At 44.4% G+C, this 21,767-nt stretch overlaps 1 protein-coding gene across 3 annotated transcripts in view; it reads left to right on the forward strand.

Moving 5' to 3' along the window:
- The window catches only part of LOC104589263 (uncharacterized), a 34,088-nt gene extending 12,995 nt beyond the window's left edge, over nucleotides 1-21,093 (forward strand). For 2 of the 3 annotated variants that reach the window (XM_088888973.1, XM_010247521.3), the window contains 2 exons: nucleotides 19,089-19,197; nucleotides 20,624-21,093. In XM_088888973.1, coding sequence (XP_088745099.1) covers nucleotides 19,089-19,197; nucleotides 20,624-20,932 — 418 coding nt within the window. In that variant the 3' untranslated portion in view covers nucleotides 20,933-21,093. Of the gene's footprint in view, nucleotides 1-19,088; nucleotides 19,198-20,445; nucleotides 20,558-20,623 lie in introns of all 3 variants that reach the window. The other variant, XM_088888975.1, reaches the window with a different exon arrangement.
- Nucleotides 21,094-21,767: the final 674 nt, after the last annotated feature.

Genomic DNA, 21,767 nt, shown 5'->3' on the forward strand with positions numbered 1-21,767 from the left:
ATCCTTGCGCATTCCTACCCAATGGTAGTGGCTGCTAAGCCTCTTTAGGGTCCGTAGCACCCCTGAATGTCCCCCCAACGCAGAATCATGAAACAACCTTAGCAGTTCAGTTTTGTGGACGGAATTTGGAGCAACCACAAACCTGCCCCTAAAGAAAAGATCAGGTTCTACAATTTGGTAACCCGCAACCTGGGAAGGGTCACGTCTCCACTTATCCCTAATGTCTTGTAGCTGCGGATCAGACCTGGCTTCTTGCCGTATAGCTTCAAACAAGGGAAAACTGGGCTGAGAGCAGGTCAGTTGGGCTAGCTCTTCTACCTGTGATAAGGCATCAACTACTCTGTTTGCGGGCCCAAGCTTATACTCTATGTTGTAGTCAAATCCCATCAGTTAATTAAGCCATTTTTGCTGCTCCGAGGTGTGCACCCTTTGTTCTGCTATGTACTTCAAACTTCGTTGGTCTGTCCTTATAATAAATTGGCGTCCCAATAGGTATGTACACCATTTCTGTACTGCCATTACCACAACCATCATTTCCTTGACATAAGTGGACTGATTTTGGTGAGCTGCTGAGAGAGCCTTGCTGAAATAAGCAATGGGCTGCCCTTTCTGCATTAGGACGGTCCCTACCCCTACACCCGATGCATCACACTCTATTTCAAAGGGCTGAGAGAAGTCTGGAAGAGTGAGGACTGGAGGACTAGAAACTGCTATCTTCAAGTCATCAAAGGTCCGTTGGGCATCATCAGCCCAACCGAAAGAATCAATCTTTAACAGACGCATTAGAGGGGCGGCCATAAGCCCATACCCCTTAATGAAGCGGCTATAATAACCGATAAGCCCAAGAAAACCCCTGAGAGCCTTTACAGTAGTGGGCTTGGGCCACTTTTGGATGGCATCTATCTTTTCTGGGTCTGCCATGACCCGCCTTGCTGCAACCACATGGCCTAAGTACTGAACCTGTCTTTGTCCAAAGGAACACTTTGTCATTTTGGCATGTAACTGGTGCTCCCTTAGAGTTGTCAGGGTAAGTTTCAGATGTTCCATATGGGTGTCCCAATCCCTGCTGTAAACCAGAATGCCATCGAAAAACACCTGAATAAATCGCCTTAGGAATGGCCTGAAGGTGTCATTCATGATCATGAGGGCCTGAAAGGTGGAGGGGGCGTTGGTGAGTCCAAACAGCATAACCAGAAACTCATAATGGCCATCGTGGGTTCTAAAGGCTGTCTTGTGGATGCCAGCCTGGTGAACCCGGATCTGATGATACCCAGACCGCAGGTCTAGTTTGGAGAACACTTGTGCTTCCCTAACTCGTCCAACAGTTCATCAATGAGGGGTATCGGAAACTTGTCCTTCACTGTAATCTGATTCAGGGCTACGCAAAAACGCCAACTACCATCCTTCTTCTTCACTAGGAGTACTGGGGATGAAAAAGGGCTGGTGCTGGTTTGAGTATGCCCTTTGTCCAATAGCTCTCTTACTGCCTTCTCAATTTCCAGCTTCTGGAAATAAGGGTATCTATATGGCCTCACATTGGCCGGTTTGGAATCTGGTAAGAGGGGTATCTGATGGTCATGGGCCCAGGGTGGAGGTAATTGGTTCGGTTCCTTGAATATGTCACCAAACTGATCGAGTATCGATCGCAAGGCCTTGTGTTGGGCTTCCGTGGGTTGGTCATAGCCCTGATTGTTTAAAATTGGGACTGTGGGCCGAATGCCTAGGTGCATAAATAAGGGCTGTCCAGCATCATTGGAGGCCCGTATCATGGAAGCTAAAGTATCACCTTGGGGAACTAGGGGGCCGCACCCCTTGTAAATGACAAGTCTGACCATCCTGGTAAAAATCCATTGTCATTTTGGCCCAATCACAAAGTGCAGGACCTAGGCCACGTAACCAATGAATTCCCAAAATAATATCAGCCCCCGAGAAATCCAATGGGTGGAGATCTACCACGAAATTATGGCCCTGTATGAGGATCTTTTCCTTCTTACATACACCATCACATAACATCCGACTCCCATTAGCCACATGGATCGAAAAGAGAGGAGTGGGTTGTATAGTCATACCTAGTTGCTTTGCCAAACGGCAAGTGATGAAATTCAGGGTTGAGCCACTGTCAATCAAGATCATCACAGACCGGCCAACCAATCTTCCTTCTACTCGCATGGACTGAAGAGGGTTGAGGCCCATGAGAGCGTGTAAGGAGATCTTGGCTCCAACAGGTTCTGGTTCGTCTGATATCAGTTCACAGTCTTCTATGTGCTCTGGTTCTGTCCCTTCCGGCTCTTCCTCTGTCTGAAGGAGAAACACTCGCTGGACTCGGCACTTATGGCCCGGCCCAAACTTGTCATCACAGTTGTAACAGAGGCCCTTCTCGCGTCGGGCCTGCATCTCAGCCCATGAGAGGCGTTTGAAGGGCATAGTGGGCCTGGGCAAAATGGGCTTTTGGGAATCCCCAACTTGTTTCATGGGTTGCTGATCGGCCTGTTGGGTAACCCTCACATTTGGGTAGGACAGCTTGCTGGCTCTGCGCAGGTTGTCGATTTTCTCTTCTTGCAGGCGAGCCAAACCCACTGCAGCCATGACTGTCGCCGGACGGAGAGCCCTCACCTCCAGGCGGATATCCTCTCTGAGGCCTCCCACAAAACACCCCACTAAGGCCTTCTCCGGCCATCCATGTACCCTGGTTGCCATTCTCTCGAACTCGAGCTGGTAGTCTGCTACCGTCCCAGTCTGCTTTAACCGAGTGAGGAGTTTGTTGTAATCCACGAACGCCGTCGGCCCAAAACGGATGCATAGAGCTCCAGTGAACTCCGCCCAAGTTACCTGTGGATGGTTTTGATGATACCACTGGAGCCATAGAATCGCGTCTCCTTCCAGGTGAATGGAAGCGATGGAGACGCGCTGGTGTGCAGGGGTTTCGTGGTACTTGAAAAATCTTTCTGCTCTGAAGATCCAAGTAATGGGATCTCCACCGGAATAGTTGGGAAAGTTGATCTTAGTGACTTTTCCGGTGGGGTAACACCCAGTTCTTTGGCTGCTGGAAGCAGAGGCTTCCACCCCTGCTGGGTGACTAGTCTCGCCGGATTGTTGCTGAGAGGCGATGCTGGAGACGACCACTTTGAGTTCCCTGAGTTCGTTCAGCACCTGGTGGAACCCAATCTCAAGCTGGTCGACTCCATCATCCATGGTAGAGGAACATGTCTGTGGCATAGCTGGCCTGTGATCTGGATAGCCTGGCTCTGATACCAACTTGATGAGTTACTGCTCACCTCGGAAGCCCCTTCGAGGGTGGCTTAACCTCCTGAAACAGAAGATGAAGGGGAAGAAGAGAAGGGAAGGTAGGAAGAGGATGGACTCAGAGAGAGAAAACGAAGGGATATTCATTCACACCTTTTATTATATGATTATGGCCTTATATAGCTGGTCTACAGGTGTAATCATAGAGGGAATATCCTCTGATTGCAGGGTAACTAACTCTGGAAGATATCATGGAGGGAATATCCTCTGGCAGCAGAGTAACCAACTCTGAGTGTAACTAACTCTGGGGCTCTGTCGCGTGTCCTTTCTGTCTCCTTGTGAACTGCTGATGGGTGGTGGTCTGCTTCACTCCCATAGTTGGGTTCGGGGGGAGTGTTTGGGTCCCAACAGAAGGCATAACCGATATGGCTAGGAATTTGGGGGTAAGCGAAGAAAAGGGAATTTCTCACAATCAGACTCCAAAAAATGGGAGCCGTGGAAATCAGAATGTTAAGTTTGTGAACAACGGAAAGAGGAACTCTGAAAGGGCATTAAAGAGACTTCAATGGGGATTGATAGATCAAAAGACAACAGGGCCTAGGGCAGATAAGGGAAAATCAGCGATCGGAGCTCAATGAAGTTTTTAAGCTGGAACATCAGAGGGTTGGGAGGCCAGCTAAAAAGAAGTCTGGTAAAAGACACTCTGAGAAGAGAAAGACCAGATATAGTCATCCTTCAGGAAACAAAAAAAGAAGTGGACTGAAAACTTTTGAGAGATATTTGGGGAATTCATGGAAAGAAATGGACTGTTCTTCCTGCTCTAGGAACCTCAGGAGGAATCATCTTAGCTTGGAACGAAGAGGAGGTGTCGGGCATTGAGATAGATAAAGGAGAGTTCTCAATCTCCGTGCTCTTTACTAATAAAAATGATGGTTTCAACTGGATTCTGACTGGAGTATATGGACCAAATTCTCCTGCAGATAGACAAAAACTTTGGGAAGAGTTGGACTCTCTGCACGAGTTTGATGAGCTCCCTTGGGTCCTAGGAGGTGACTTTAACATCACAAGGTTCTCCCAAGAAAATTCAAACAGAAGATCAGTAACTAGAAGCATGAGGGATTTCTCCAGTTTTATCTTGAGGCATAACCTTTGCGACCTCCCTCTCCACAACGGCCAATTCACTTGGTCAAATCTACAAGAGAACTTAATAAGCTGCAGACTAGATAGGTTTCTGGGCAGAACACTTTCCTAATCTTCTCCAAGAAACCAGACCTCGCTGCACCTCAAATCACTGGCCATTAGTCCTGAGAACAGACCTGGTTCTGAAAGGTAAATCCCCATTTAGACTGGAAAAAGTGTGGACTTTGCATAAGGATTTTCACAAAAATGTGGCTTCTTGGCGGGAGGAATGTAGAGTCGAAGGCTGGGCTGGTTACAGATTAATGCATAATTTGAATTTCCTAAAAAGAAAACTGAAATCCTGGGGGAGGAGAATTCAAATCTTTTGCAGAGGAAAAAAGTGCTATCCTTTTGGAGCTGGAAGAACTAGACAAAAAGGAACAATTAGGAACTCTGGACAGAGAAGGAAGAAGTAGGAGAGAAGGTCTAAGGAATTCTTGGGAAAAAGTGATTGGAAAAGAAGAAATCTTTTGGAGGCAGAGGTCAAGGATCAGATGGTTAAAGGAAGGAGACAATAACTCAAAATTTTTCCACAGTTACGCGTCGAGCAGGCATAGGAAAAGCTTCATCTCAAAAATCAAGGTGGATCAAAGGGAGGTGGAAGATGCAGATGAAACCACAGAGGCCTTTCTTAACCACTTCAAAAAGTTGTACTCTAGGGAGAGTTTCAGAAAGTTTACTTTAAGAAGTTGGAACTGCCAACTCTAGCAGAAGGTAAGAGGTCTTGGCTTGAAAGGGATTTTGAGGAATAGAGCCCCTGGGCCTGATGGTTGCCCCATTTTCTTCTTTCAGATTTGTTGGGACGTTGTGAGAGATGATCTTTTGGAGGTTTTCAAGGATTTCCACTCCTCGGCTGTTGTAAACAAAGGAAATAACTCTACCTTTATCTGCCTCATCCCAAAGAAAGGTGGTGTCTTGGAAGTGAAAAGATGTTGAAATAGGTTATTTTATTTCTTGTCTATTAATTTTGTCCTGTTAGGGTCTGTTTGGTTGGTTAAAACCTTTTTTATTTTTCTGCTATTGTACTTCACTTACAGCAGGGGCACAAGGGTCTTTTCCCTTTTTTATTTTAGTCACCCTATATATACTAATAGAAGCTGGCGCCGCCGGCACTGTTCCATTGCCTCCAATCTTTCTTCTTCTCTTCTTCTTTTCTCTTCTCTTCTCTTCTCTCTTATTTTTCAATCGGATTTATTGCCAAGATGGTATCAGAGCAAGGCAATTGAATCTGGGCGATCAAGTTTCTTCTTCAAGTTTCTGAATCTGGGCGGAACAGAGGGTTGAATCTGGGTTGATCGAATCAGATCTGCGACTGGTACAGCCCTATTTTTTTCTTTTATTTCTTTCCTTGGTCGTGTACCAAGAGAAAAAAATGAATCTTAACTACTGAATGTCGTCAGACCCTTGTGAGGTTTATACCTCTTTTGTTTTGGATCGTGAGATCCTGTACCTGTGAAAAGGTGATTGTAGGTCACGGATGACCTGTTTTCTCCACTTTTTGGCTTGATTTCACGTCTGTAAGGATCTCTCTTAATGATCAAATCTTGTAGACCTTCTGGAAAATTAGTAGGCTGGGACTGTTAACCAGTACAGGTCTGAAAATCAGTTTGAACATACCTCTTTTTCTGGAAACTGGTGCTGGTCTTGTGCTCAGATTAAGTCCAAAACCTAAGTGTGTGTGGACTGGTCACTTGTTGTGTGTGGAGCATTTTTTTTCTGATATAAGGAGGGATCCTAAGTTGAGGTTTTAGACTAAAATTCTGTGTTGACTATGTCGTTTAAGAATTCTGCTACTTCAGGGGTTTTAGGAAGTCAAAATCAAGTGAGTGGGGGAATGGATATGAGTTTCCCCATGGCTGCTATTCCCTTTGACGGTCTGAACTACCTTGAATGGTCTAGGGGAATAAAACTCTACATCACTGCTAGGGGGAAAATAGGATACATCAATGGGAAAGTGAAGGAACCGAAGAATGGAAGTGCTGAATATGATAGGTGGAACCAAGAAAATAGTATGGTGATGGCATGGCTCTTGGTTTCCATGCTGCCATAGGTAAGAAAGACATTTATGTGGGCTGAAACTGCTTATGAAATATGGGAACAAGCAAAAGTTCACCTATTTAGAGCAGAGACACTATGCCAAGATATACCAACTGCAAGCTGAATCCTCTACTTGCAAGTAGGGTGAGAGGAGTCTCTCGGTGTACTATTCAGATCTGACATCAATTAGGAAAGAACTTGATCACTATCAGAATGTGAATTGGAAGTGTGATGAAGATGCAAAGGGGGTTTATGCCTTCATATGAGTCCATCAGGGTGCAGATATTGGGAAGTAATGATTTGCCATCAGTTCAGGAGGTTTATGCCTTAGTTTAGTCAGAAGAGAGTATAAGAAGTGTGATGAATTGTACAGAGGGGGAGCCAGTTGCCCTAGCTGTCCGGGGAAGTACAGATGCTAATGTTGGAGGTTCTTTTAAGAAGAGTGATTCTCAGAAGAGAACATATGACAAGAGTAAACTTTGGTGCACTCACTGCCAGAAGACAAGACACACCAGAGATACATGTTGGGATCTCCATGGAAAACCTAAATGGGCACAGGATTTAGATAAGAAGTCAACAACTGATCAGGGTAAGAAACCAATTCAGTAGAATCAGAATAAGTATAACTTAGCTAATATGGCATCTCAATAGACTAGTCCCATGGTAACTCAGGAAAGGCATCCCAATTTTGACCTTAAGGAAGAGATTATCAATTCCTTTCGTGACCATTTGGAGTTATACGGTAGGACTCTTCGCCAGATGGATTTTGGTCCTATTCCTTCTACCTCTTTCGTGTCTACATCAGGTAACACTGCCACTGCCTTCCATGTGTCATCTCATACCTCTGATTTTCCTTGGGTAATTGACTTTCGAGCCTCAAACCACATGACCAGTAAGTCAAATTTATTTTAGGAATACAACCTTCTCTCTGGGAGAGATAAGGTGAGACTAGCTGATGGTTCTTTCTCCACCATAGCCAGCCAAGGAATCATATCTCTCCCACTCGGCCTTACCCTTTCTAATGTACTGCATGTTCCTAAATGACCTATAAATTTGCTTTCCATTAGTAGTATTACTCACTCCTTGAACTGTTCAGTTACTTTCTTTCCGTCTACATGTGTATTTCGGGATTTGGCCTCGGGAAAGACGATTGGTAGAGGAAGCATGGTGGATGGTCTCTATGTGTTGGAGAATAAAGCTGGTCTTATGGCTACAGAGTCCTTGAGTTCGTCCAGTGAGAGTCAAGCCTATTTATGGCATAGTGGTCTTGGTCATCTTTCTTTTGAGTCATTAAAAGTTATGTTTCCAAAGTTGTGTGAGTCTTTGTCAATGAGTTAGTTGCAGTGTCAGACATGTTAATTGAGTAAACATTGTAGAAGTTCTTTTCCTTTGAGAAATAAAAGATCTGAATTTCCGTTTTATATTGTTTATTCTGATATTTGGGGCCCTGTTACTCTACCTACTAAAGCTGGATATAAGTACTTCATTACCTTGATCGATGATTACTCTAGATACACTTGGGTTTACCCTATGCGATCTAGAGATGAAGTGCCTAAAATTGTGAAAGATTTTCAATGCATGGTGTTCACTCAGTTCCAAACTGAAATTCATATTTTCTAGTCGAACAATGCAAAGGAATACTTCCATAGTGATCTCACGAAATTCTTTGCTTTGAGAGGATCTCTTCAAAGAAGCTCTTGTGCTAGGACATCCCAACAAAACGGTGTTGCTAAAAGAAAAAACAGTCACCTTCTCGAAGTAGCTCGTGGCTTGTTAATCCATATGAATGTTCCGAAACGCTTTTGGATGGATGTTGTTCTATGTGCTACGTACATCATCAACCGTATGCCATCTTGGTTATTGGAGTATAAGGCTCCACATCAGCTTTTGTTTCCTATAGCTCCATTGTCCCCCATTCCAATGTGTGTTTTTGAGTGTCGTTGCTTTGTTCATAACTTGTCCCCTACTCGGGGTAAACTTGATCCTCATGCTATTCCTTGTGTTTTCCTTGGTTACCCTTTATCTCAAAAGGGGTATCGTTGCTATGATCCCACATCTCACAAGTACTATGTCCCCATAGATGTATCCTTCTTTAAGAATCAACCTTTCTTCTCGATTTCTCCTCAGGGGGAGAGTAGGGTTGAGGAGAAATAGGCTCAGACTCAACTACCTCCTCTACCAGATCCTCCTCCATTCCGTGTGTTTCTTCGCCGCCAAAAAGCCAACAGAGTTCAAGAGCCGTGGAACCTGACACTATGCAATCAACACCATCGGACTTGCCGGAGGTAGATCCTTCTCATCTACCAGGTACACTTGCTTCTATTGATATGCCTGTACCTCTCAATGTTGATTCCCCTGTCATTAATGATTTTGATGTTCCTATTGCTAAGAAAAAGGGTGTTAGATCTTGTACCACTAATCATCCTATCTTTCACTTTGTGTCCTATGACCATATTTCACCTTCATATCGTGCATTCCTCTCTTCTGTTGATAGTATCCCTATTCCTAAGAATGTGGTAGAAGCTTTATCCAAACTTGAATGGACATATGCAATGAAGGAAGAAATTGATGCATTACACAAAAATGGCACTTGGGAGTTGGTGGATCTTTCTGAAGGGAAGGAACCAATGGGTGTTCATAGTGAAACACAAGGCTGATGGAACTGTTGAAAGGTACAAGGCCAGACTGGTGGCAAAAGGTTTTACACAAGTATATGGAGTGGACTATGCAGAGACATTTGCTCCAGTAGCCAAGATGAACTCTATTAGGATTCTTCTTTCATTGGCAGCAAATCTTGACTAAGAACTTCATCGGTTGGACATTAAAAATGCTTTCTTGAATGGTGACTTAGAAGAGGAAGTGTACATGACCCAACCTCCAGGTTTTTGTGCCAAAGGCAGTGAACAGAAAGTGTGCAGGTTAAAAAAATCTTTATATGGGTTGAAACAATCACCTCGGGCCCGGTTTAGTAAATTCCACTTAGAAATTCAACAGATGGGGTTCAAACAATGCCAGTCAGACCACACTCTATTTGTGAAGAAAGGTGAAGGGAAAATTGCAGCTTTAGTTGTGTATGTTGATGACATAGTGATCACAGGAGATTGGGAAACTGAAATACAGAAACTAAAAAAATTCTTAGCCACTCAATTTGAGGTAAAAGATCTAGGCCCCTTATGTTATTTCCTTGGAATTGAAGTTGCCCGCACTCACAAGGGCATCTTTATTTCCTAACGAAAATATGTACTAGATCTACTAGAAGATACATGCAAGCTAGGGGTGAAACCAATTGACTCACCAATTGAACCTAACCATCAGCTGGAAGACAGTCAAGGAGAGTTCTTGAAAGATGTGAAGAAGTTTCAAAGACTTGTAGGGAGACTCTTGTATTTGTCTATGACTAGGCCTGATATTGCTTATGCAGTGGGTGTCCTTAGTCAGTTCATGCACAATCCTAGGACAACTCACTTTGAAGTTGTAGAGAGGATCCTTAGATACCTCATGAAGTTTCCCGAAGCTGGTTTGCTATTCCAGAAACATGGACATTTAAAGGTGGAAGTATATACTGATGCTGATTGGACAAGGACGATTGATGACCGAAAGTCTACCAATGGGTATTGTGCCTTTGTAGAAGGAAACTTGGTCACATGGAGAAGTAAGGAGCAAAATGTGGTGCCTAGATCTAGTGCTGAAGCAGAATACAGAGCTGTCTCATGGGGTTGCTGAAATCATGTGGATAAGAAACTTGTTAGGTGAACTAGGTTTTGTAGTTAGCAACCCTATGTCACTCTATTGCGACAATAAAGTTGTTGTCAACATTGCAACTAATCCAGTCCTCCATGATAGGATGAAACACATTGAAGTGGACAAGCATTTTATTAGAGAAAAACTAGTGAACGGAGAAGTGTGCACTCCATATGTCAGCTTAGAAGAACAACTCCATGTCATCTTCACCAAGGGTCTTCATCATGTGTGGCATAGTGGTTTGTGTGACAAGTTGGGCATGATTGACATCTATACTCCAACTTGAGGGGGTGTTGAGATAGTTTATTTTATTTCTTGTCTATTAATTATGTCTTGTTAGGGTCTGTTTGGTTGGTTAAAGCCTTTTTTATTTTTCTATTATTGTACTTCACTTATAGCAGGGGCACAAGGGTCTTTTCCCTTTTTATTTTAGAAGCTGGCACCGCCAGCACTGTTCCATTGCCTCCAATCTTTCTTCTCTTCTTTTCTTCTTCTTCTCTTCTCTTCTCTTCTCTCTTATTTTTCAATCAGATTTATTGCCAAGAAAAGACTTTAGACCAATAAGTTTAGTAGGGAATGTGTACAAAATTCTGGCAAAAGTTTTAACAAAAAAACTTAAAGAAGTCCTAAGAGAGCTTGTTTCTCCAAATCAGTTTGCCTTCGTGAAAGGAAGACAAATCGTGGACAACATCTTAATAGCAAATGAAATTGTCGAAGATAGAAGGAAGAGTGGAAGGTCGGGTCTCCTTGTGAAACTAGATCTTGAGAAAGCTTATGACAAAGTAGACTGGGACTGCCTTCTCCAAATTCTGAAATTGAGGGGCTTTGGCATGAAATGGCTGCAGTGGACGAAGGGCTGTATAAGTTCAACATGGTTCTCGATCATGGTAAATGAAGAGACCAAAGGTTACTTCAAAGCAAGTGGAGGTCTCCGACAGGGTTGTCCTCTATCCCCTTTCCTTTTCACTCTAGTAATGGATGTTTTTAGCCAGCTAGTTGAAAAAGCCAAAAGCCTAAATTTAATTAAAGGTTTTCAGGTAGGAAGAGATACTCATAATGTCTCCCATCTCCAATTCGCAGATGATGTCATCCTATTTTTGGAAGCTAACTTGGAGAATATTAATAATGTGAAAAGAGTTCTGCATTGTTTTGAATTGGTCACTAGCTTGAGGGTAAATACTCAAAAAGTAGCCTAGCGACTACAAACCAAATTGAAGAAACCCTCTTGGAAGGCTTCAAGGAAACTCTGAATTGCCGAGTGGAAAACTTCCCCCTGTCTTATTTGGGCCTGCCTCTTAGTGGGAATCGAAAAAGTCCAAGCTTCTAGGAGTCAGTGATGGAAAAATGTGAAAAGAAGTTAGCCACTTGGAAACGTTGTTACCTATCAAAGGGGGCAGACTTACCCTCATCAAGGCTTCCCTTGCAAATCTGCCCATTTACTTCCTCTCTGCTGAGGGCCCAGGAATAGGATCTCGTCACGGGTCGGTCCACGGGGAAAACCTCCTGTTTTCCCTTGTTCCTTCCAGCTCGTGATGAACCTATCTTGGCACCTTCGGTGATTTTTCCAAGAGATCACCAACTCTCCTAACTCACTCTTGACTGAATAATTTGATATCTCATTCAATAATGGGGTCTCCTTAAATAGGAGATTACAAGAGTCCTAATCAAAGGGAGTCTCCTTGCTGAATAGGGAGACTTCCAGTTTTATCTTGCTAAGGATAAGATAAGCTAATCCTAATCTGATAAGCTACTAACAAGATAAGATAAGCTAAGCTAATCCTAATCTGATAAGCTATTAACAAGATAAGATAAGAGATAAGAACAAGCAAAATGAGCTAATCTAATCTAGATAAGGCTGCTGTTGCCGAACTGGGTAGGATGAGCATCACTGAATCCTTGCTGCTGCTAGCGGTGGGCCCGGAGCCTGTTGCTGCCGGCGGCGATGGTACATCTTCCCGAGGAAGGCGTCCATAACATTACTCCCCTCCTGGACTACGAGCTTGTCCTCAAGCTCGAAAGCTGGATATGTGGCTTGGAACTCTGCCAATGGGATCCATGTGGCTTCTGTTGGTGGTAGGTCACACCATTCCACCAAGACTTCAAGGATTCCACGATTGAAACGAGAGCAGGTGACAGTTTTAGGCTGGGGGACCAGTTTGCCATCTTTCAAGGGTGGCAGGGAGGGAACTTGGTCCGGGGGAACACCCGTAAATGGTTTCAGCAAGGAGATGTGGAAGACATCATGAATTCGGCTAGTCTCTGGCAATTCTAGCTGGTAGGCCACACTGCCAATCCGTCGCAGAACCTTGTAGGGCCCATAGTACTTAGGGGCCAGCTTCGGGGCAGCCTTATGGCGCAAGGAGTGCTGCCGGTAGGGCTGGAGCTTCAACCAAACAAATTGTCCTGGATCGAACGACAGTTCCTGGTGGTGCTTATCATAGTGGAGCTTCATGCGGAGCTGGGCCTGCTGTAAGCGAATGCGGACGTCGGCGAGGAGGGCGTCGCGGTCCTGTAAGGAGTGATCGATTGCGTCCAAGCGAGTAGATCCGGGCTCGTAGGACAGCAAGCGGGGAGGATCCCTGCCGTAAACGACGCGAAAGGGAGTCATGCCGAGGGAGGAATGGTAGGCTGTGTTGTAGCAGTACTCGGCCCAAGGAAGCCATTCCAACCACCGTCGAGGTTGATCGCCTACGAAACAGCAGAGATACATCTCGATAGTGCGGTTAACCACTTCCATCTGACCGTCGGTTTGTGGCCGGTAAGCTGATGAGTAGGCCAGGGTGGTGCCGTGTAGTCGAAATAACTCTTTCCAGAAGGCACTAGTGAAGACCGGGTCTCTATCGCTGACGATGGATTCCGGCAACCCATGTAAGCGAAAGATATGTGTAAAGAAGGCGAGGGCAACCGAAGTGGCACTGTACGGGTGTGATAGAGGAATGAAGTGCGCGTATTTAGAGAAGCAGTCGACTACCACAAAGAGAACTGATTTGCCCCCTACCTTGGGAAGTCCCTCAATGAAGTCCATGGAGATGTCGGCCCAGATCTGCAATGGGATGGAAAGGGGCTAAAGGAGGCCTGCCGGGTGTAGGTTTTCCCATTTGTGTTGTTGGCATGTGGAGCAATTCTGGACAAAATTTCGAATAGAAGTCTTCATACCTCGCCAATGGAAATCAGTCCGGACGTGGTGTAGTGTTTTTTGAATGCCCTCATGGGTGGAGTTATGGATGCTGGTGATGATGGTGGGAATCAACGGGCAGTCTGCTGGAAGATGGACTCGTCCCTTATACAGTACAACCCGTCGTGAAGTGACCAATCGGGGTCGGCCGTGCCGGCCTGGATCTTCTGTAGTAAGAGCGACCATTCCGGGGACTGTGGTGCTGCCTTCTTAATGTCGTCAAACAGAGAGATCCGAGGTTGGGAATGCTACGTAAAACCATCACGTCTTCTTCTCGCCTAGACAAGGCATCAGCTGCGCGATTAGAGGATCCCGCCTTATATTCCACCCGGAAGTCAAACCCGAGCAGTTTGCTAACCCAATGCTGCTGAGGGGAAGTGGTGAGACGCTGCTCAAACAGGTATTTGAGGCTGTAATGATCAGTTTTGACGATGAACGACCGCCCCCACAAATACGGCCTCCAGTGCTGGATGGCTCGGGAAAGGCCGATTAGTTCGCGCTCATAGGCTGGAAGCTTCAGATGCCGGTCAGCCAATCTACGGCTGAAGAAAGCGATCGGGTGCCCTTGCTGCTGTAGTACGGCCCCGATACCCACTCCAGAAGCATCACACTCGACTGTAAATTCGAGGGCGAAATTAGGTAATTGCAGGACAGGGGTTGAAGACAGTGCATTTCGTAGTGACAGAAAAGCTTCATCAGCTGCGTCGTCCCACCGGAAGGAGTTTCTCTTCAACAGGTTGGTTAACGGGGCTGCCAACACTCCATAGTTCTGTACAAATTTGCGGTAGTAACCCGTTAAACCGAGGAACCCGCGTAAGGCCTTGGCGGATTGAGGTTTGGGCCATTCTGTTATAGCCTGAATCTTGGAACTATCAACTGTTACACCCTGCCCATGGATGATGTGGCCGAGGTAAAGAACTTGTCGCTCCCCGAAGGAGCACTTGGACCGTTTCAGGAATAAGCTGTGTTGGCGTAGGAGTACGAAAATGGTCCTCAGATGGTGGACATGCTCTACCCATGATTTGCTGTAAACGAGGATATCATCAAAGAAAACTAAAACAAATTTGCGCAGATGGGGCTGGAATACCTCATTCATTAGTGACTGAAATGTAGATGGTGCATTGGAGAGTCCAAATGGCATGACTAAAAATTCGAAGTGGCCATGGTGGGTGCGAAAAGCAGTCTTCTTCACGTCACCAGGAGCCATGCGAACTTGGAAATATCCGGACCTGAGGTCCAACTTAGAGAAATACTGGGCACCATGCAACTCGTCCAGCAGTTCGTCCACAACGGGAATAGGGAACTTATCTTTGATCGTCCGGTCATTGAGTTCTCTATAGTCAACACAGAACCTCCACGTTCCATCCTGCTTCGCCACCAACAGAACCGGCGAAGAGAAGGGGGAGTGACTTTTGCGTATGATCCCTTGGTTCAGCATCGCTGTACATTGTTTTTCTATCTCATCCTTCTGTAAGTGAGGGTAGCGATAAGGCCTGACAACGACTGGTGCTGAACCCGCCACCAAAGGAATACGATGGTCGCAAGCTCGGGAAGGGGGAAGGCCCTTCGGTTCCTGGAACAGATCTGAAAACTCGGCGAGAAGTTTTTCCATGGTTGCCGGTTCTGTCTGGAGTGCATGAACCTGCGGTGTCTTTTCTTCAACCCTGCAACCGTGCCATGAAACTTGCTTGCCATTCAGGTGGAAGGTCATGGTGAGTGCGCTGAAGTCCCACAAAATCGGGCCTAGGGTAATTAACCATTTGACCCCAAGAACAATATCGAACCCATCCAATGAGAGTACAAATAAATCAACAAGAATTAGTTCAGAATTGACCTGTACTGGGACGTCCTTACAAATCCCTGGACTGTGAACTTTTTCACCATTTGCGACAGCTACCTGTAGTCGCGGCCGGAGTTCCATTGGTAGTTTTAACTGCAGGGCTGCATGTTCACTTATGAAGTTGTGTGTGCTCCCTGAATCGACGAGAATGCGCACCGGCTGACCTGCGATCTGTGCCTGTAACTGCATGGTCTGAGAGGTTTTAATACCGGTGATCGCATGGAGAGAGATCTCTGGTTCGAATGTGATGGGTTCCCCTTCCTCCTCCTCTTGCTCATCTATGAGAAGGCAAAAAAGCCTCTTGCATCTATGTCCTGCCGGGTAGAGGTCATCACAGTTGAAACATTGACCTCTCGCTCGGCGCTCTGCCATTTCTGCCCTGGTCAAGCGCTTGATGGGAGGAGTGACCATGTTACTGCCTGTACTTGTCACTGCTCTAGAGGTGGTGGTCGTGGGAGGCTTCATTTCCCGGCTGGTAGCAGAAGAGGGGGTCGTTGCTGCTGGTCTTGGGGGCACCCACGAGTTCGGTGGACGACCCACATTAAAAATTCTGCGGCTGAGCTGCAGCTTGCGCTCAAATGCGCGGGCTAAGTTCATGGCTGTGACCAAATTTTGGGGATTCTGCATCTCGACATCCACTCGCAGGGGTTCTGCTAACCCTGCTGTGAACATATCCACTTGCTGGTCTGGTCGCACGGAGGATGCCCTCGCGAGGAGGGTTTGGAACTGTCGCTGGTATTCAGCAACTGTTCCTATCTGTTTAAGGTTAATTAGCTCGCCCAGTGGGTTGCTGGTCAATGGGGGTCCGAACCGAAGAAGGCAATAGGATTTAAACTGGGGCCAACTGAGCCCGGGTTCTTCTTGCTCTAACCGATAAAACCAAAGCTGTGCTTCTTCTGTTAAATGAAAGGCGGCTAGGCTTACCTTGTCCTGGTCATTTGTCCGTTGATTCTGGAAGAACTGCTCGCAGCAATACAGCCAGCCTAGGGGGTTTCCGTTGCCGTTGTATGATGGGAACTCCAGCCTGCTGTACTTGGGGATGATGGCTGCTCCATGGCCGATGGACTGCTGTTCGCCGGAAGACTCCGGCAGATCTGGCCGGCGGTCGTTAGCTGCTGTCCCTCCGTCAGAGTTCCTTTCCCTGCTGGAAAGAAACATCTCCATTAGTCGTCGCAGTTCTCGCACTTCACCTTTGATCTCACGAACTTCGGAGCTGGTCTCCACGAGTTGGTGCTCGAGGTCGTGGACCCTGGAAGGTAGCTGCTCCAGATCTCCCATGACGCTTTGCTCTGATACCAAGTTGTTGAGGGCCCGGGAATAGGATCTCGTCACGGGTCGGTCCACGGGGAAAACCTCCTGTTTTCCCTTGTTCCTTCCTGCTCGTGATGAACCTATCTTGGCACCTTCGGTGATTTGTCCAAGAGATCACCAACTCTCCTAACTCACTCTTGACTGAATAATTTGATATCTCATTCAATAATGGGGTCTCCTTAAATAGGAGATTACAAGAGTCCTAATCAAAGGGAGTCTCCTTGCTGAATAGGGAGACTTCCAGTTTTATCTTGCTAAGGATAAGATAAGCTAATCCTAATCTGATAAGCTACTAACAAGATAAGATAAGCTAAGCTAATCCTAATCTGATAAGCTATTAACAAGATAAGATAAGAGATAAGAACAAGCAAAATGAGCTAATCTAATCTAGATAAGGCTGCTGTTGCCGAACTGGGTAGGATGAGCATCACTGAATCCTTGCTGCTGCTGGCGGTGGGCCCGGAGCCTGTTGCTGCCGGCGGCGATGGTACATCTTCCCGAGGAAGGCGTCCATAACACTCTCAGTGTTTCAGATCCCTGCCAAAATCAGGTCATAGATTGAGAAACTTCAAAGAGATTTTCTTTGGGAAGGTGGAGGTGAAAAAAATAAGACATCTAGTAAGTGGAGTCAAGTCTGCAAGCCTAAAGAGGCTGGAGGGTTGGGGATTGGACACCTAAAAGAGAAGAACGATGCTCTACTCGGGAAATGGTTGTGGACATTCCCATTGAAACGAATTCCCTTTGGGTAGCTGTCATCACCAGCAAGTATGGGTTAAATGCAAAATGTTGGGACTGCAACCTCTGCTCAAACTGATTAGCTTCCTCAAATCCTTGGAAAGGTATCACTTCTATTCACAACATCTTTTTTTCTTTCATAAGATTTAGAGTGGGTAATGGTACCAGAATAAAGTTTTGGACAGATCTGTGGTGGGGCAATTCCACTCTAGTGGAATCTTATCCTAGAATTTTCAACCTCACCCTAAACAAAGAAGCAACCATCTCTCAGTGTCTCCCCACTTTTCCCGATGAAAACAACATAAATTTGAGCCTTAGAAGACCCTCAAGGGACTCGGAGATTAGTGAGCTAACTGATCTCTTCCTCTCTCTCAGAGAAGCCTACATTTCCTCAAACTCCCAAGACTCCTGTGTCTGGAAACCCCACCCTGTTGGTGAGTTCTTTTCCAAGTCTTTCCTCGAGGCTCTGGTTGCAGGAGACTGGGACTGTGTCTTCCCTTTCAAGAAGATCTGGTGTAAGTTTGTTCCCAGTGGCAAGGAAAAGGTCTGAGCAAGAGAGGTAAGGTATACTGGCAAATAGTGTTACATGCTGTGTTATGGGGAATTTGAGAAGAAAGGAACAATTGTTTGTTTGAAAACAAGGTAAAATCTAAGAGTTAGCTGATCCGTCATATCAATTATCACTGCAATTTGTGGGCTTCTAGCTCAGAAGTGTTCACAGGAATCAATGTTAATGACCTTAACAGGAATGTTGTCAACTTTCTGTTCTCCTCCCCTTCTATCCCACATACCCCCAAGGTTCCATCAATAAGAAGGGAAGGAACTTGGACTCTAAGCTTTGACAGTAGTGCATCAGGTAGCCCTGGAGTTGCAGGCATAGGGGGGACTTTAAGAGATGAAAATGGGTTCATCTGCTGGGTGTACAGTGGACCGATTGGTATAGCTGACTCTACAAAGGCAGAAGTGTTAGCAGCTCTCACAGGGATTTGCCTAGTCAGCAGACTGGGCATTCAGAACTTGTCCATTGAAGGCGACTCAGCAAACACCATAAAATGGTTAGGAAAACAGGAGGCTGGACCATGGAGACTTAGTCACTTCCTAGCAGAGGCAAGGGACCTATTGGCTTCTAAGAATGCATCTCTGTACTGGATTCCAAGGGATTTAAACGCCATTGCAGATGGATTAGCAAAACTAGGTGCTATTCTGGAGACATTGTATTATGACAAATTTCCTCCTGTGTAATATTTAGGGGCCTGACCCCTGTTTTGTACTTGTACACCTTCTTGTGTACCCCCTTTTTCCTTTAATGAAATCTGTTAACTTCCTTCAAAAAAAAATGGAGAACTTTGATTCGAAAATGACATACAAATTTGGGAAGAAGAAGATGGAGGATGGGTAATATAGATTGGGTGTTAGCCCTGCCAGAATTCAACCGAGTTAACAGTCTAATTTGTTAGAAAACTTTTCGAGTATTCTTGAATTGCACCTGTGTAATGTAGATCCATTTTCAGTTTGATCAGTTGCAATTGATGCATTGGTGTGTCCTTTTGACAACCAACCGGTCTGTAATATCTTCTTTTTTATTTTAATGAAAGTCTTTTTCTTTATTCTTCAAAAAAAAAGTTTCCTTACTTGACCAGTGCTCCTGCCTTGGAAATTAGCAGTTAAGATTTTGATGAACTTGATGGATAATTGTTTTATTTTCTTTGATTATTATATTTTTGGTTCATTATGTTGTCTTACTTTTCAAATTAGATTCTTGATTTTGTATGCTTGTGGTGTAAAATAGTGTCCATGATTACATCTAACCAACAAGATATTTTATAGGTATGGTTCTCCCAGTATGACAGATATTGAAGAGTTCTCATCTGTTTACCGAGCAAGGTTGGACAAAGCTGAGATTGCTGGATCTGTACCCGAGAATTTATCTCTAGAGGTAGCTTTCTTTTATTTTTATTCCATTCTTTTTATGTGCTGCATCTAATTTCTATGCAAATTTGAGGGGACTCAAATCCCTTGTACATCAACCCTTAGCAAATAATTAGGAATGCAGTATGTCAATATGGGGTTGGGGCTACACCATATGGATTCAGGGGTCAATGCCTGGTCCCGTTTGGGAGGGTCCCATCCAGGGCTTTCCTGTGATGGATTCAGAAAAGCCCAGAAAGCCTGAATTTTCCATCCTTCAACTGGGAAAAAAACAACCTGTTGAAGGTTCTTTTAGTGGCTTTTTCAAAAGCAGCTCAACTAAAGCTTCAGCTCTCCCATATGGACCCAAAATAAAATAAAACCCAAACAATGTCTGAAAACCAGTTGAGCTGATCAGATGTTTAAACTGTTAAACCAGCTTGGTTGTTCTGACTTCTGAACCCTCTGGGACAGTGCAAACAGAAAATAAGGGAAAAAATGAAACAGAGAAATAAAAGGATGAGATGAAGGGGTGATTGGATGAGAATAGCAGAAGAGAAAAAGACGCTGACTATGGTTGCTATTTGCACTTTGCTGGAGTATGTGGAAGGGGAGGAATGCCTGCATTTTTGAAGGGAAGACATACTAAATTTATCCCATTAAAGATAAGAAGGCTTCTCCCATGGTAATTTCAGGATCCAGTGGGACAATATTCTGTTTGATTCTTCTTTTGACAGGATCAATACTTAATTATGAGGATCATGGTTAGGCCTTACTCAATGCCATCCCAGCTATTGAAGCTCACCAAACTTTCAGCATTTTTATAGGTGTAATGTGGGTCATCAGGCTGGGACAACACAGTTTTGTTGTGCCACCTGCACTGGAGTGGGTCATGCTGACACAGCACAGCTACTATAGTGGGCTGTGCCAGCATGGTGCGGCAGATCAGGGAGGGGGCCCAGGACGGAATGAAATTTTTTTAAAGGATCAAAATTAATGTGTGTATTAATAATACATGTAGTTATGTACATATTATTAATTATATATATTATTATATACATAAGATATATTTATGTATTATTAATGTGGGCTGTGCTGGCTCATGGGCGGCCTGGGCCATTTTACTCCTATAAGCATTTTCTTGCACCCAGTGGCTGCTCTCAGATTGAACTCGTGTTTTCATGCTTGTCCCCCCAAGGATCATGGTTCTAACTCATCAACCATGTACCTTTTTTTGGTAAAGCCTGCCGTCTTTTTCTCTTCTGGTTCTTTGTAGGACAATCTTTACCATTTAGCAAAAAAGAGATGGAGGAATAATTGCAGAGTGAAGCTCAAGCTTGTCCACATAATATTAACGAATTGGAATATCTGGTTCTCATCTTCAAAATGTTAGTTTTTCAAATTGTTTGCATTCATTACTTTATCATACATAGTCTGAGTTGCAATTATTTTAGGTGTCTTCTCCTGGTGTTGAAAGGATCATGCGCATTCCACAAGATCTGGCCAGGTTCAAGGATAGGCCAATGTATGTAAAATATGTTGGTGAGGCAGATCCAAAGGGGTCATTCACTGAGAGAGATGGCATTTTCAGACTTGTTTCTTTTGATTTGGAGATAAGTTGTTGCACATGGGGCCTAGCAGATGTGAGGATAAATAGAGAAAAAGCAGGGAAAGGAAGGCCACTAAGCAAAAAGCAGAGAGAGTGGCGATTAGAGACACCCTTTGATTCCTTACGTTTAGTTCGACTGTATTCTGATTTTTGAGTTGGCGCTTTTACTTTGTCAGATATATATTTCTGTATTCGTGTAAGAATAGAGATAAATATGTAGAGGGTAATAGATCAAAACTGGTCTTCCCAGTATTCCCTTCTTCTGAGTGACGAGTTAAAATGTAGCTAATATTCAAAAGATCCCCTTGAAAGAAATTGGTTCTTCACTGTACAGAAAAATAGATTTCTGCTTAGTTAATATTTGAATTAAAAAAATATATTTTCTTGTTTTATATAATGGGTCTGATGCTGATAGATCTGCCCATTATACAGTATTAAACAATAAATATTAGTCAGTAATCTGATTTTCTATATTTGCTTTCAGAATGTATTAGTGGAATTGACAGGGATGAGTTTGGAGCCATCTTAAACTACTAGGGTTTTTACAAATATGAAAATTCAATAATCTTCTGGCCTGCAGATTCAATGGATGATTGTAAATTTCTACTTCATTATCTTCAGAAAAGCAATCAGATTGTAACACTCTTTTAGGTTCATAAATTGATTCAAGTAAGCAATATCCACCAGAGGATATTCCTGTCTTTGGCGATTATCAGCCATAAGGCCCATACCCATGTAATGCTTTACAGAAAGGGACGGTGAAGACCCACCATTGGAGATAAGTGGGAGATCTCCGTGATCAAAATTAATGCAATTGCGTGATCATAATAATTTAATCTAAGTACTTCTGGATTTGCCATATTATTTTATTAATACTTTTCTGGATAACTATGACCCATAGAAATACATCTTATCTGGAACCTGTTGAATTTGTGGACATTGGAGGTTGGCCTGCTTCTGTAAGTGTTACAATTGAAGATCAAGCAGAA

Source organism: Nelumbo nucifera, chromosome 5 (assembly GCF_055504915.1).
Source record: "Nelumbo nucifera cultivar China Antique chromosome 5, China Antique-T2T, whole genome shotgun sequence".
In the NCBI taxonomy this organism is placed as follows: domain Eukaryota; kingdom Viridiplantae; phylum Streptophyta; class Magnoliopsida; order Proteales; family Nelumbonaceae; genus Nelumbo; species Nelumbo nucifera.